Consider the following 13,571-nt stretch of genomic DNA (forward strand, 5'->3'; position numbering starts at 1 on the left):
TTACCATGCCAGCAGTATATATTTATTATTATTCTTGAATGGCCAAAAGACTTACAAGGCCCATCATTATTAGTATAACCACAGATATGAAATATCACTTAGTGACATGGAGTGAAAAGGACAGTTTTACACATATTAAAAAAATACATACACATACACACATACTCTCTCTGTCAAGTGCTCACCGTACACTGCTACAAAAGCAGGAGGCATCAAGCTACAGGAGTTCCAATATACATAACATGTTGAAATATCTCAAGCTTAAAAACTTCACGTAAGTTGCAAAAATAAAGTTTCTTTCTTCAAACATTTTGATCAGAGCTCAAGCAATGCAAATAATGAACACCAATGATTTTCATACTACTTAACTCACTTTAAAACATAAAAAGGTCAACAGTTGCAAAAGTCCTGAAAATGGAGAGGTTATAGGAATGAACAATGCATTTCATCCAAGAAAAAGTCTACAGTAGATCTGTCTCATCCTGGCTCGTAAGTATTTAAGAATCATAATTTACTATACTCAAACAAAGTGAAGCCAGAACAAAATGATAAAAAGAAAAATCATTACGTCAAATGAGGCATTATCACCCTCAGTTTCTTTAAACAATTTCACTAGTGCAAGAGCATCATTTACCTGAAAGATCATGAGTCACAATTAAAGAGCACTCATACAAAACTATTTCCTTTTTTCTTTAAAAAGTGCCACTTACTATATACTTCTCAATTAAAAAAAACAAAAACAAAAAACCCTGCACATACACTAATGAAAAACCGTTTGTCTCCATCTCTTGTCAATGAGGAATGGCCAGAGAGATTCTTTGATTCCAATTCGAAATGGTGTTCTCTGGCCAATGCCCAAGGTCTCTAATTTGGTGCAGTCAAGCTGAGCATTTCTTGGACGCTGCGCTCCTAAGACAGGACTGTCAGTTATCTTTAAAGAAAAATAAAAACAATTAAAAAAAAGAAAATCCTATTTTGCAGTTTCATATTCTCTATTTCCCTTGCCCTTACTAAAAATGATTTGGATCCCAGAAAAATACACAAACAAATAAGACACTTTTCCTATAAACTTCATCAATACTCATGGGCCTCCTTGTACACGATAATTTAGAGATAAACAATATAAACTTCCAACATACAAAGTTCACTTTCATTAGTACCAAAAAATGAAGTTAGCCAAAATTTGCAAAGCAACAAGAAAAATGTTATCAATAATACATACTATAGTGACAGATCTGGGCTTTCACCAAGTGAGAAGGTTTTAAATGCCGTGTACTTACAGGTCGTAAGTGACTGCTGGGGAGGTTGAAGGCATCTGCAATTGCACATGCCATTTCATACTTAGTCATCTGTTCATTGCCAGACCAGTGAAAGGTTCCTTTAATTGATGGATCCTAATAAGGATATAAAAATTCAAAATAGTTTCAATGTTTTGAGTTGAGTGGTTTGACAGGCTGGATAAAAAAGCTAATTTAAAAGGTCCAGGAATTAAAATGCATCCCTCCTTTTTGGAATGTTCCCCATGAGATGTCTAAAATCAAATTATTATAAATATACACAGCTAAACATGAGAAGCAATTTCTAGGATTTAGCCTTAAGAATTTTTTTTTAAATAAAAATATTAATGGTTCCAATTTTATTTAGTAGGAAACCTGAGAATGATCACAGATTTTTATGGAAACATAGGCCAATTTAATGAGTATTTCTAATTATCCTAAGCTAAAACCAAAACTTAATGGAACCATTTTGCAGGATGAACTAGTTAGGCATAACATCCTTAAATAGTTACAGAGCACATATTTAAAATACAAATTTTTATGTGTTAAAAAAATATAGACAAACTAACATTCAAAAATAAATCAGTCTTTCATCTTTGTATGAATATTCTATTTAGTTGCCAATTTTTCAAATGTCTGAAATTAACTCCTATTCAAATATCTAAAAAGAAAATTACAAATCATTCTTAAAATGGCTGAAGTTATAAATTCCTTTGGAGATTCTTCATTGGCATACATTAATCTTAAACAGAACAACTTCTTAAAGACATTATTTTGTCATCCAAAGAAAAAAATACAAGATTTTAGTCACCTTGCAATAAAAGAATGACAAGACCACAGTACATGAGAAAAAAAATTCAAACACAGGGGCAAAATATTTTTACTATTTATAAATATAGCCTACTATCTGCAAACTACTTTTGTTTGCTCTGCTTGTAATTTTATTATTTTTTTTTTTTGCTTGTAATTTTAAAAAGGTTTTAAATAAAAACTAATTCATATTATTATATGTAATATATATTATATATAATAATGAAAACAAAAACACTTAGACTTTCACTTGTTGATAGAAGTTAGGAAAGTTAGGAACTCTTCCTTCCAAAGATTCTCACCAGCATTCTCTTCTCTGCTAACTGACGACACACAGTGGCTACATCTTTCACATGTGTGGGGAACCTCTGCTGCCAGTGGTCCATGTTAGCTGACTTGTTACTGAACTGCACTTTATCAAACATAACAGTCACAGCACTTTCTTCAAGCTTTTCAACTTCTCCATACAGAACAGGAATTCTCAAAACAGCAGCTCCTAGGAATTAATAAAAACAAGTAATTTTTTAAAGCTGCCTGGTTAAATCTTGATATAAAATGAAAGTATGTGGATTTAAACAATCCTGTTTTAGAAACTGGCAATATTTCAAAATGACACAGTTCATCTATAATAATACCCATTTAACAAATATTGTACTCAATATTTTTAAAGTTCTCTGTTCATTTGGGGTATTTTTATATACTATTCTTAACAATCATATTAATGAAATTAAACTGATCATGACAACTAAATGCAATGAATGATCCTTGACTAGATCCTAGATTAAAAAATAAAACACAATGAAGGCATTATTGGGACAGGTGGGAAAATTCCTACATAGATGATATAGTATAACATGATATTAACGTTAAATTTCCTGAGTATGGTAACTACACTGTAATTATGTAAAGAACATTCTTGTTAGAGGATAAATAGCATAGGGGTGCCTGAGTGGTTCAGTCAGCTGAATGTCCGACTCTTGGTTTTAGCTCAGGTCATGATCTCAGCCACGTGTTGGGCTCTGTGCTCAGTGGGGAATCTGTTTAAGATGCACTTCCTTTGCTCCTCCACTCCCTCAAATAAATAAATAAATCTTTAAAAAAAAAAAAAAGAAGAAGAAGGGTGGCTCGTGGTTGAGCGTCTGCCTTCAGCTCAGGGCGTGATCCCAGAGTTCCAGGATTGAGTCCCACATCGGGCTCCCTGCGAGAAGCCTGCTTCTCCCTCTGCCTATGTATGGGCCTTCTCTCTGTCTCTCATGAATAAATTAATAAAATCTTAAAAAAAAAAAAAGGTAAGTAGCATAGTGAAGTATTTTGCGGTGAATTTCAGACAATTCCCAACGAGTCTGGAAAAAAAAATATACACACATACACACAAGACACATGGCAAAACATTAACAAGTGGTGAATCTATAATAAAAGTTATATGAGTGTTTTACCACATTAATTCTTGAAACCACTGATTAAGGAATTATGAGGTATTTAAATTTTCTGTTGGTCCCTACTGAGCAGTTACAACAGACTTTGAATAATTAACACTTAAACTGAAAATTAACAAACCACTTTTTAATTAAATTAACATATTGGATAACCATGTATAGATATGTACTCAAGGATGATTCCTGCAGGATAATTTCTAATACAAAAAAACAAAAAACATGTGGAAAGCTAAATGCCTGTCAGTATGGTACCTATACTAGGAGATGCTTCTCAAAGAGTCTGTAAGTCTAAGGCAGTACAAGGAATCATTAAATCAAGTACTATGCAGCCACTGATAGTAAAAAGATAACCCAGAAATAATGACTCAATATGTATTGAAATACAGATATGGAGGGACCAGGTTATAAAACCAAACCCACTGTTTTTAGAAATTCACAAAAAAAATGCTTTCATACCTAACCACATCCAGTGCTTCTTGGAGGCAGCATTATAAAACAACAGCTCTTTACAATTTTCTTTTTGATTTTTTCAATGAGGGTATAATTTTTATATTCAGCACACATGTACGTGTATGTATACACAAATACACACAGGAGAAAAGAAGAGCCATACCAATAGAAATTTAAAAGCTGGGGCACCTGGGTGGCTCAGCTGGTTAACTGTATGACATTTGGTTTCAACTCAGGTCATGACCTCAGGGTTGTGAGATCAAGCCCTATGTTGGGCTCTGTGCTGGGTGTGAAGCCTGCTTGAGATTCTCTATCTCTCTCTGCCCCTGGCCCCCAGCCTCTCCCTCTCGGGAGCTATCTTGAAAAGAAAAGAAAAAAAAAAAGAAATTTGAAAACCATACTAAAGGGGCATCTGGGTGGTTCTGTCAGTTAAGCGTCTGCCTTTGGCTTGGGTCATGGGATTATGACCAGGGTCCTGGGATCAAGCCCAGGTTGGATTCCCTGCTCAGCAAGGAGTCTGCTTCTTCCTTTCCCTCTGCCCTTCCCCCCTGCTTGTGTGTGCTCTCTTTCAAATAATAAAATCTTTAAAATAATAATAATAATAATAATAATTCCTCAATCTAGGAGAAATGATACTAATCTGTTTTTTGAAAGTAGATTACAAATATTTATACTGTAAGTTTTTTTCTTTATACAATAACATTTTTCTTAATGTAAGCTCTATACCCAATGTGGGGTTTGAGCTCACAACCCCAAGATTAAAAGTCACATGCTCTAATGACTGAACCAGCCAGGTGCCCCTATACAATGACATTCATGTATACACTGATACTGGAAAAAGTCTGGAAGGATTCATAAATTCTTCATAGTATCTAAAATCCTTATTTTTCTTTTTTATTAACTATATTCTCTAATTTTCTCCAATGATTTATGCTCCTTGACTAGTTTTTCCAAAATTTAAAAAGTATATTTTATATATTTTTTTAAATATATTTTTACATACTTCTATATTCTCTATGTATTTTATGTATAGCAATGTTATATATACACACACATAAACCCTCAAAACAATCAAAATAGTCAGGGGCTAAAGAAATTGTGTCTTACCTAAATTGTTCTCTAGGACAGCCTTTTCGCCTTCTAATTTTGTTTTGCCATACAGATTTAAGGGACTTGGTACATCTTCCTCTCTATAAGGTGGATTTGTTCCATCAAATACGTAATCGGAGCTAATGTAGATTAGAAATGCTCCAATTAAAGCTAAAAAAAGATAAGACATAAAAGAAAAGAATCTATTAAATTATTGCAGAACATTACTCTGTACTGGCATTTATAATAGCTTCTTCGTCATATACAAACAAATCTCTTATAAGCCATCTAGAAAACTTTAATCATTATAAACTCAGCAATTATTTAATATTTTATGAAAATTTTATAAAGTCATCATTACCTGCTTCCTTTGCTAAATTCCCAGAAGCATCCACATTAAGTTGAGAAGCAGCATCTGGCTGATTTTCTACAACATCTGGCCTTCTCTCTGCTGCACAATGTACTATAACATGGGGCTGGAAGTTAAACATTGATGTATTTTTAACCCAAAAGGAATAAAACAGGGGAGCTACAGCCTTCCAACAGTAACTCAATTCATAAAAATATGCTTGTTAAATCAACATTCCTTCAACTACAGAATTACTGTAATTTTTTTTTCAAGAATTGCTGTTAATAGTTTTGTCATGCTTCCCTTTTCCAAGTTTCAGACTTCCTTAAAATAAATGTAGGCGCTGAAAGGAAAGAGCAATTTAGTAATCCCTAGGCAAAACCAGACAAACTCAGCGTCAACTACTACTTCTCTATCAAAGTAAGCTAATGTCCTCTAATTTCGATGGGAGAAAGAGCTAATATTTATGTAATATGACCTAAATACCTAATAAATCTATGTTAAAAGGAGAATACCAATTTCAAATTAAATTAATAAATTCAAATCTCTTAGGCCAGTCACTTAAAGAATGTCAACTATCCATAAAAACTATATTCCCAGTTGAGCATTTAGTATGCCTGAATGCCATATGCTAAGCACTGTGCAAGGAGCAAGGATTTCATAATCTACTGGAAAAGAAGGACAGGTAAAGAGACTGTTTCAGTACAGTTTGTCAGACATCAAGATAGAAGAATGGGGGCACCTGGCTGGCTCAGTCAGCAGACCATGAGATTCTTGATCTTGGGGTCATGATTTTAAGCATCATGTTGGGCCTAGAGCTTACTTTGAAAAAAAAATTTTTTTTTAATTAAAGATAAAGAAATGCAGAGTCCAAAAAAAAAAAAAAAAAAAAAGAAAAGAAATGCAGAGTCCTTGGTAGAGAAGAGGCATCTACTTCCCAGAGAAGATGAATAAAGGCGAAGATTTGGTAAAACAACGGATAGGCAGGACTAATGTACAAACATACCAAACTATCTCCTTCCTTAATAACTGTTTTGAGGAGGCATCATCTTAAGAGTTGTTTTAAAACTTGAATGTGAGACGCCTGGGTGGCTCAGTGGTTGAACGTCTGCTTCCAGCTCAAGGCAGGGTCCCAGAGTCCCAGGATCAAGTCTCGTCCTGGGCTCCCCTCAAGGAGCCTGCTTTTCTTTGCCTATGTCTCTGCCTCTCTCTGTGTGTCTCTCATGAATAAATAAAATCTTTTAAAAATAAATAAATAAATAAAACTTGAATGTACATAATCTGGGACACACCTTAAAATGTCCTGGGCCCTACCACAGACTTATTGAATTAAAATCTCTGGGAGTGAGACCTAAAGAATAAGTTCCCCAACTGATTCTGATGCAGGTATCTCTTGGACCATAGTTTTGAAAAGAACTTTAACTCTCAATTTGATCAGACACAGGTAGAACAGAATCTAAATTTTTCAGTAACTCTTCTGTGGCAATGATCAACAAATTATTTAACCTCTCTGAGCCTTTGTCATCTCTAAAATGGAAATGATAATACCTATTTTGCAGTGTTGTAAGGATTACAGATAATATTAAAAAGGCATTTGCACAGAAAGTAATACTTAACAAAAGTACCTCACAAACATAAGCTTTTTATAAAAACTTTTTATAAACCTTTTATAAAAAGGTTCCAAGGTTTGGAATATATATACAAATTCCAAGGTTTGTCAATCTTTGTTTCAACCTAATCTTTTTAAGGACTGCATATACTTGGCCATGCTTACCAGAAAAAAAGTGCACTATACAGTTGACCATAGAACATGGGTTTGAACTGCATAAGTCCATGTATGTACTTTCTCTAAAGCTCCAATTATTTTTTAATAAGCATAATATCATAAATGTTTTCTCAGTAACATTTTCTTTCTCCTAGCTTACTTTATTGTTAAGAATATAGTACATAACACATATACATAATATGTGTTTATCAACTATATAATTTATTGCTAAGGCTTCCAGTCAACAGTAGGCTATTAGCAGTTATTGTGGGGAAGTAAAAAGTTATACATAGATGTTCAACTGTGCAGGAGTCAGCACTCCTAAACCACGCACTGTTCAAGGGTCAACTGTGTACTGTTGTTGCTTAATGGTGAAAGCTTAAGTATAGTAACTCCCTTGAAAGCAAGAACATGTTCTAAATCATCCAGACAATTCTTAATATAGTTTTCATGTGTTAAAATAAACATACCTGAAAATCATGAATAATGTGATGAACCGCTTCAGAATCCAAAAGATTAACCTGTTCAAATTTTGGTCTTGCTCTTCTAAAACCACAGCCAAAGGCATGCCAATTATTCTGCTTAAATTCTTTATACACAGCTCTGCCAAGAAGCCCAGTGGCACCAGTAATCAGAACCCGCCTATTAGGGAGGTTAACGTCCTCCTAAAAGGTGAAGTGGGGGGGGGGGGGGGGGAGGGAAAGGGTTACTTATTTTGAAAATATTCTCTCCACAAAGTTAGCACTATCATTGTTCACCAAATACTTCAAGTTTAAGTAGTTTGCTTCATATCCTAGATCTATTAGACAATTCTTAAGTTAGAACAAAGATCAAACTGCATCAATAATTGTATCATTTAAGAAAAAGTTTTATTAATCCTACTCCTGAAAAAGAACCTAAGATGATACTATAAGGATACATCTTGTCAAACAGATTTAGATTTTTTTTAAAAAAAGATTTTATTTTTTAAGTAAACTCTATACCCAACATGGGGCTGGAACTTACAATCCCAAGATCAAGAGTCATATGCTCCAATTGACTGAGCTAGCCAGGTGCTCTGATTTCCTGTTAATAATGGAAGAATCTTACTTTAATGATCAATGATGTCCAAATGAATAAACAGCAATTTTATTTTTATTTTTAAGGTTTTATTTATTTATTCACAAGAAACAGAGACATAGGCAGAGGAAGAAGCAGGCTCCTTGCAGGGAGTGTGATGCAGAACTCAATCCCAGGACCCCAGGATCAGGACCAAAGCCAAAGACAGAAGCTCAACCACTGAGCCACCCACGTGCCCCTAAATAGCAATTTTAATTATGCTCTCTAGTTTATAAAAACATACAACCAGTTTGAAGCTTATGAATTTCTTATGGCCTATTTGGCTGTGTTCTACCAACATACTCACAAGTTGACAATTTTGATCTTCAGTTTGTGATTGCCAAGTTTTCTTTCAAATCTCAGTGATTTATCATATTTTGATAGGTCTTAGTTATAGGATTCAGATTTCACAGGAATTTACGTGGAGGATAAATAAATGTGATCCTTATAGTAATAATATTCCAAACCGGTAAATGTTCCTGAGTTAACCCTAAATTTAACCTAATAGGCCAATTAAAACACAGAGTAGGGAGGGAAAAAGAAGAAAAAACTAACACAGAGGGTAAGCGAAAAAAAAGAAACTAGAATACTTTAAACTGATTTGTGTTCTTGTGTGAAAAAGAAAAAGTTCCTTACACAATGAAATTAAAAGGAACTACTATTTAGAAAACAAGTTCTGGGATCCCTGGGTGGCACAGCGGTTTGGCGCCTGCCTTTGGCCCAGGGGCGCGATCCTGGAGACCCGGGATCGAATCCCACGTCGGGCTCCCGGTGCATGGAGCCTGCTTCTCCCTCTGCCTGTGTCTCTGCCTCTCTCTCTCTCTGTAACTATCATAAATAAATAAAAAATTAAAAAAAAAAAAAAATTTAGAAAACAAGTTCTGTTTCCAAAGCGGTTTAAAAACTTTCCTTATTCCCAAGATGGGTAACACTAAATTTCCCAGACTCTTGAATAAAATCAACATTTATTATTTAAAAGCCACCAACAAGAAGTTTTATTTGGAGTAATTGGCTGGCTAAGTCCATACAGCAAGCGACTCTTGATCTCAGGGTCATGAGTTCAAGCCCAAGTTGGTGTGGAACCTACTTTAAAAATAGATATATATTACATTTTATCAATTCGAGATTTTATTTCAAGCGTTTATAGTCACCTATTCTGAGCTGTAAAAAACTTTAAACAAGCATACAATAACTAAAGATCTTTCTTTGTTAGCCCTTAGTTCAGCAGAAAAATTTAGCGCTACGAATTTTTTTTTTACAAGAAAGCCACCATGAGGGTGGAGTGCCTATGTGGTGCAGTCTGGCCTCCAACTCTTGGTTTTAGCTCAAGTCCTGATCTCAGAGTTGTGACACTGAGCCCTGTCAGTAGGGAGTGTGCTTGAGAGTCTCTCTCCCACTTTCCTTGCCCCTCCACCTAGTATGAGCAAGCATGTGCATTCTTTCTCTCTCTCTGAAATAAATAAATACGTCTAAAAAAAAAAAAAAAAAAAAAAAGCCACTGAAATTAGGTATCCCTACCACAGGAAAAACCAGAAATGAAAGGGCTGAAACAGCATAAAGGGGTAGGGATGCCTGCATGGCTCAGTTGGTTAGGCATTCAACTCTTGGTTTCCGTTCAGGAGTTGGGTTGTCCCTCTCTCTCTCCTCTCTTGCACATGCTCTAAAATAAATAAATAAAATATTTTTAAAAATAAAGCATAATGGTAAACTATGGAAGGTATTTTTTCCTTAGTTCACCAATTCCAAATATTTTAAAAGTTGAAGGAAATTCATCAAGGCTCTCTGTTGTACAACTTGGCTCTAAGCCAACTGATCTATGAAAACAAGAATTTCAGCCAGCAAAATATTTTCTTTGGGTTTTGGCAAGAAAACAGCTCTACAAAGACTGATTTGGAAAGAAGAGAAAACAGCCAAGTCTAGTAGATACAATCAGAAAACAATTTATACAGGATAAGTCCCATAAAGATCCCTGAGAAAATATTATACAAGAGCTATGATTTCATTTCTTCTCAGTTTCTCACTTTTTATTACTTCACATTAAAGAAGCAAAAGAATATATAACAGTTCTTAGTTGGTAGTTCTCAGGCTTCACTCTGTTTAAGAATCATGCACAAGGTTTTCAGATTCTGTACATCTGGGATAAATCCTGGTAATTTGCATTTCTAACAAGTTCCCAGGAATGTGCTGAAGACAGTGATTTGGGAACTGTCCTTTGAGAAGAAGTGTAATCTTGAACTCTGAGGAAAGTCCAAGGTTTTTCTTAAAGATATATTTATCTTATTCAAAGACGCCAAAAAATTATCATCTACCTTTCTAAAAGTGACATGATCTTTTCCTTCCCTCTTCTCCCATTAAAAAAGGAAAAGAAAAGTCAAGGAAAAAGTATTCTGTATTCCACAAAGGTTACTGAACAGTGAATTCAGATCCCTGCATATTTCACTGATTCTGTGAAGCACACTTTTTCCTCATTTTAACATCCCTGTTAAATGTATGAAATAGAGATGCATCTTATTACTGTCATAGTCTGGCAATGTCTTGCTTTTTTAGTGCATCTTAAAATCAGAGCCCAGATTATCTTATAATCAAGTACGTCTTAGACTTGATGAAATATAGTATCAAATTACAAGGATAGCAAGGCTCTTAGGGAATTTAAGATGTTTAACTTCTAAAAAGGATGAGGTTGGGACACCTGGGTGGCTCAGCGGTTGAGTATACGCCTTTGGCTCAGGGCGTGATCCCAGGGTCCTGGGATTGAGTCCCACCATCGGACTCCCTGTGAGGAACCTGCTTCTCCTTCTGCCTGTGTCTCTGACTCTCTCTGTGATCCCTCATGAATAAATAAATAAAACCTTTAAAAAATAAAATGAATAAATAAAAAAGGATGAGATTGCATAGAAAAAATACAACCTTATATCCTCATACTCTGGGGTAATTTGTAAGGTCTCTAGAAGAAAATATGTAATAGTCCATGGTACTCAGTGGTTAGATGTCAATGCTCAAAAATTTTCTTTTAATAAGAGAGCAGAGATCTGAAGTGCAAGCATTTTCTAAAACGGAAATGATACTGCACAATCTTATATTTCAAAACTATCGAGTGTTATGTAAGCCTACCTTCCAATCATAATAGCCTTGTTGGACATGCAAGGCAAATATTTCCAAACTGAGCAATCTGAAGCCCAAGAGATGTTAAAGGCTTTACCCACAGTACAGGGAAAAGGCTGGGCTCAGAACTTGTTTCGTTTGTTTCTAGCTTCTGTGGTCTAGCCAAATACATACTGAGTTGTGTCTTTATCCTTGGACCTTCTATTTGATTTCATAATGATTAAAATTTAACTGTTCTGCCACAAAATGTGGTATTGAGAAGTTATTGAAATCTCAATTGATCTAATTCCTCATTAGTAAAATGAGGCATTTGGACAAGATGACTACGGCTCTTCCAACTTTACAGCTCTACAATTCTAACATTTTCCATATTATCCTTAACACAGAGGGGACTGAGTCTGAAAAGAGTGAAAGGAACTTTATTTACTTAATTTTTCCTCTTTTCACAGAGTTCTCTCTAGAGACTCAAAGAGCACCTTCTGTCACCACTATAGGAGCCAAGACAAGATTTTTTTTCACTTGGATTGCAAATTTGTTGGTGCTTGGCAAATAAAATATGCCTCATTCTGAAATTAAAAAATGCCAAACAAAAATATCTATTTTTTACTTTCTATATATAAACAGAAATCCACCTGAAGCTTTTCAAAAGTGCAGTTTTTGTTTTGTTTTGTTTTGTTTTGTTTTAATTTTTAAAAGAAAAGAAACATTATCCTAAAAAATTACTTTGGACTGTTACTGCATAAAATATTTTAGTCCTACAAAACATAGGAGTGTTCATGCACTTCAAGGAACTCAGAATGAATAAGAAGCTGTAGTTAACCCAAATCACAATAAAGAGCTGAAAATATTTTCTGCTTGAAAAATCTACTTCCTTAATTTCTATTGCTTGAAAAATCTACTTCCTTAATTTCTATCAAACATTAAACTACTCTGAACGTATTTGCCTCTAATTACATAAACTCTTAGAAGTATAGAACCCCAAGTGACCAGATTTATAGACACCAAAAGAATTACTGAAAAATTAAACACATAAAAATAAATGTAGACTTACTACTTTTATTAGGCTACCTAATCAAATGATTCCAAACTATAGGTAATGTAACAAATGGCTCTTTCAAAATGGTCAAACACTACTTTGGGACAGTGATTTGTACTTTAGCACACATGCATTAACTTCTACTAAAAATGTCCTAGAAAAAGAATGAGACATCACTAACATCTAAATAGAGATCTTCTTAAATTTTAGTGGTTAAATACAATACTTTGCTATTTTTAGAACCTAAATTTGGCAGTTTCCTATTCATTTCTTTAATTGATCCTCATTCAACATTCCCCTGGAGGCATCTCTGAGTAGTAATCACTGGACTCAAGATGCTATGATAACCTAGGTGACACTGGTCTAACTGCTACTGTCACCCTATTTGTATCCTATAAGACAGTCTTTTTTTTTTTTTTAAGATTTTATTTATTTATTAATGAGAGACAGAGAGATAGAAAGAGACAGAGAAAGAGTAGCAGAGACACAGGCAGAGGGAGAAGTGGGACTTGATCCTAGGACCCCAGGATCAGGCCCTGGGCTGAAGGTGGTGCTAAATCGCTGAGCCACCCAGGCTGCCCCTCTACAAGTCTTAACAGGTTATCACTACAGTTGCCTTCTCCGATAGAAGTTGTAAGGCACTGTGAAATTCATTCTCACAAGTGGATTTTAATTCTACACGTTTTGACAGAGCATCAAAAAACGTGTCAAGATTTAGGTTGGGGACCTAAATCTTAGGTCAGTCTGTACAGCATGTGACTCTTGATCCCAGAGCTGTGAGTTTGAGCCCCATGTCCGGTGGAGAGATTATTTTAAAATAAAAAAAAAAAAAATCAGGGGCACCCCAGTTGCTCAGTGGTTGAGTGTCTGCCTTTGTTTGGCTCAGGTCATGATCCCCGGGTCCTGGCATCAAGTCCTGCATCAGGCTCCCCGGGGAAAGCCTGCTTCTCCCTCTGTCTATGTCTCTGCCTTTCTCTGTCTCTCATGAATAAATACATAAAATCTTTAAAATAAGTAAATAAATAAATTATAATAAATCTTTTTTTTAAAAAAAAGATTAAGGATGTATAGTTTTTAGTGAAGGGAATCATGAAAACCTATTTTCATTAGTTCACTGAACTACTGTAAAAAAAGATTAAGCTTTACACACACCCATGTG

At 34.8% G+C, this 13,571-nt stretch overlaps 1 protein-coding gene across 4 annotated transcripts in view; it reads right to left on the bottom strand.

The window, feature by feature from the left end:
- MAT2B (methionine adenosyltransferase 2 non-catalytic beta subunit) overlaps positions 1-13,571 on the bottom strand; it is a 19,402-nt gene continuing 5,831 nt past the window's right edge. For 3 of the 4 annotated variants that reach the window (XM_072824244.1, XM_072824243.1, XM_072824242.1), the window contains 6 exons: positions 7,647-7,841; positions 5,424-5,538; positions 5,081-5,233; positions 2,390-2,583; positions 1,281-1,394; positions 1-931 (listed from right to left, as the gene is read on the bottom strand). In XM_072824244.1, coding sequence (XP_072680345.1) covers positions 761-931; positions 1,281-1,394; positions 2,390-2,583; positions 5,081-5,233; positions 5,424-5,538; positions 7,647-7,841 — 942 coding nt within the window. In that variant the 3' untranslated portion in view covers positions 1-760. The remainder of the gene's footprint in view (positions 932-1,280; positions 1,395-2,389; positions 2,584-5,080; positions 5,234-5,423; positions 5,539-7,646; positions 7,842-13,571) is intronic. The other variant, XM_072824245.1, reaches the window with a different exon arrangement.

Source organism: Canis lupus, chromosome 4 (assembly GCF_048164855.1).
Source record: "Canis lupus baileyi chromosome 4, mCanLup2.hap1, whole genome shotgun sequence".
Classification (NCBI taxonomy): domain Eukaryota; kingdom Metazoa; phylum Chordata; class Mammalia; order Carnivora; family Canidae; genus Canis; species Canis lupus.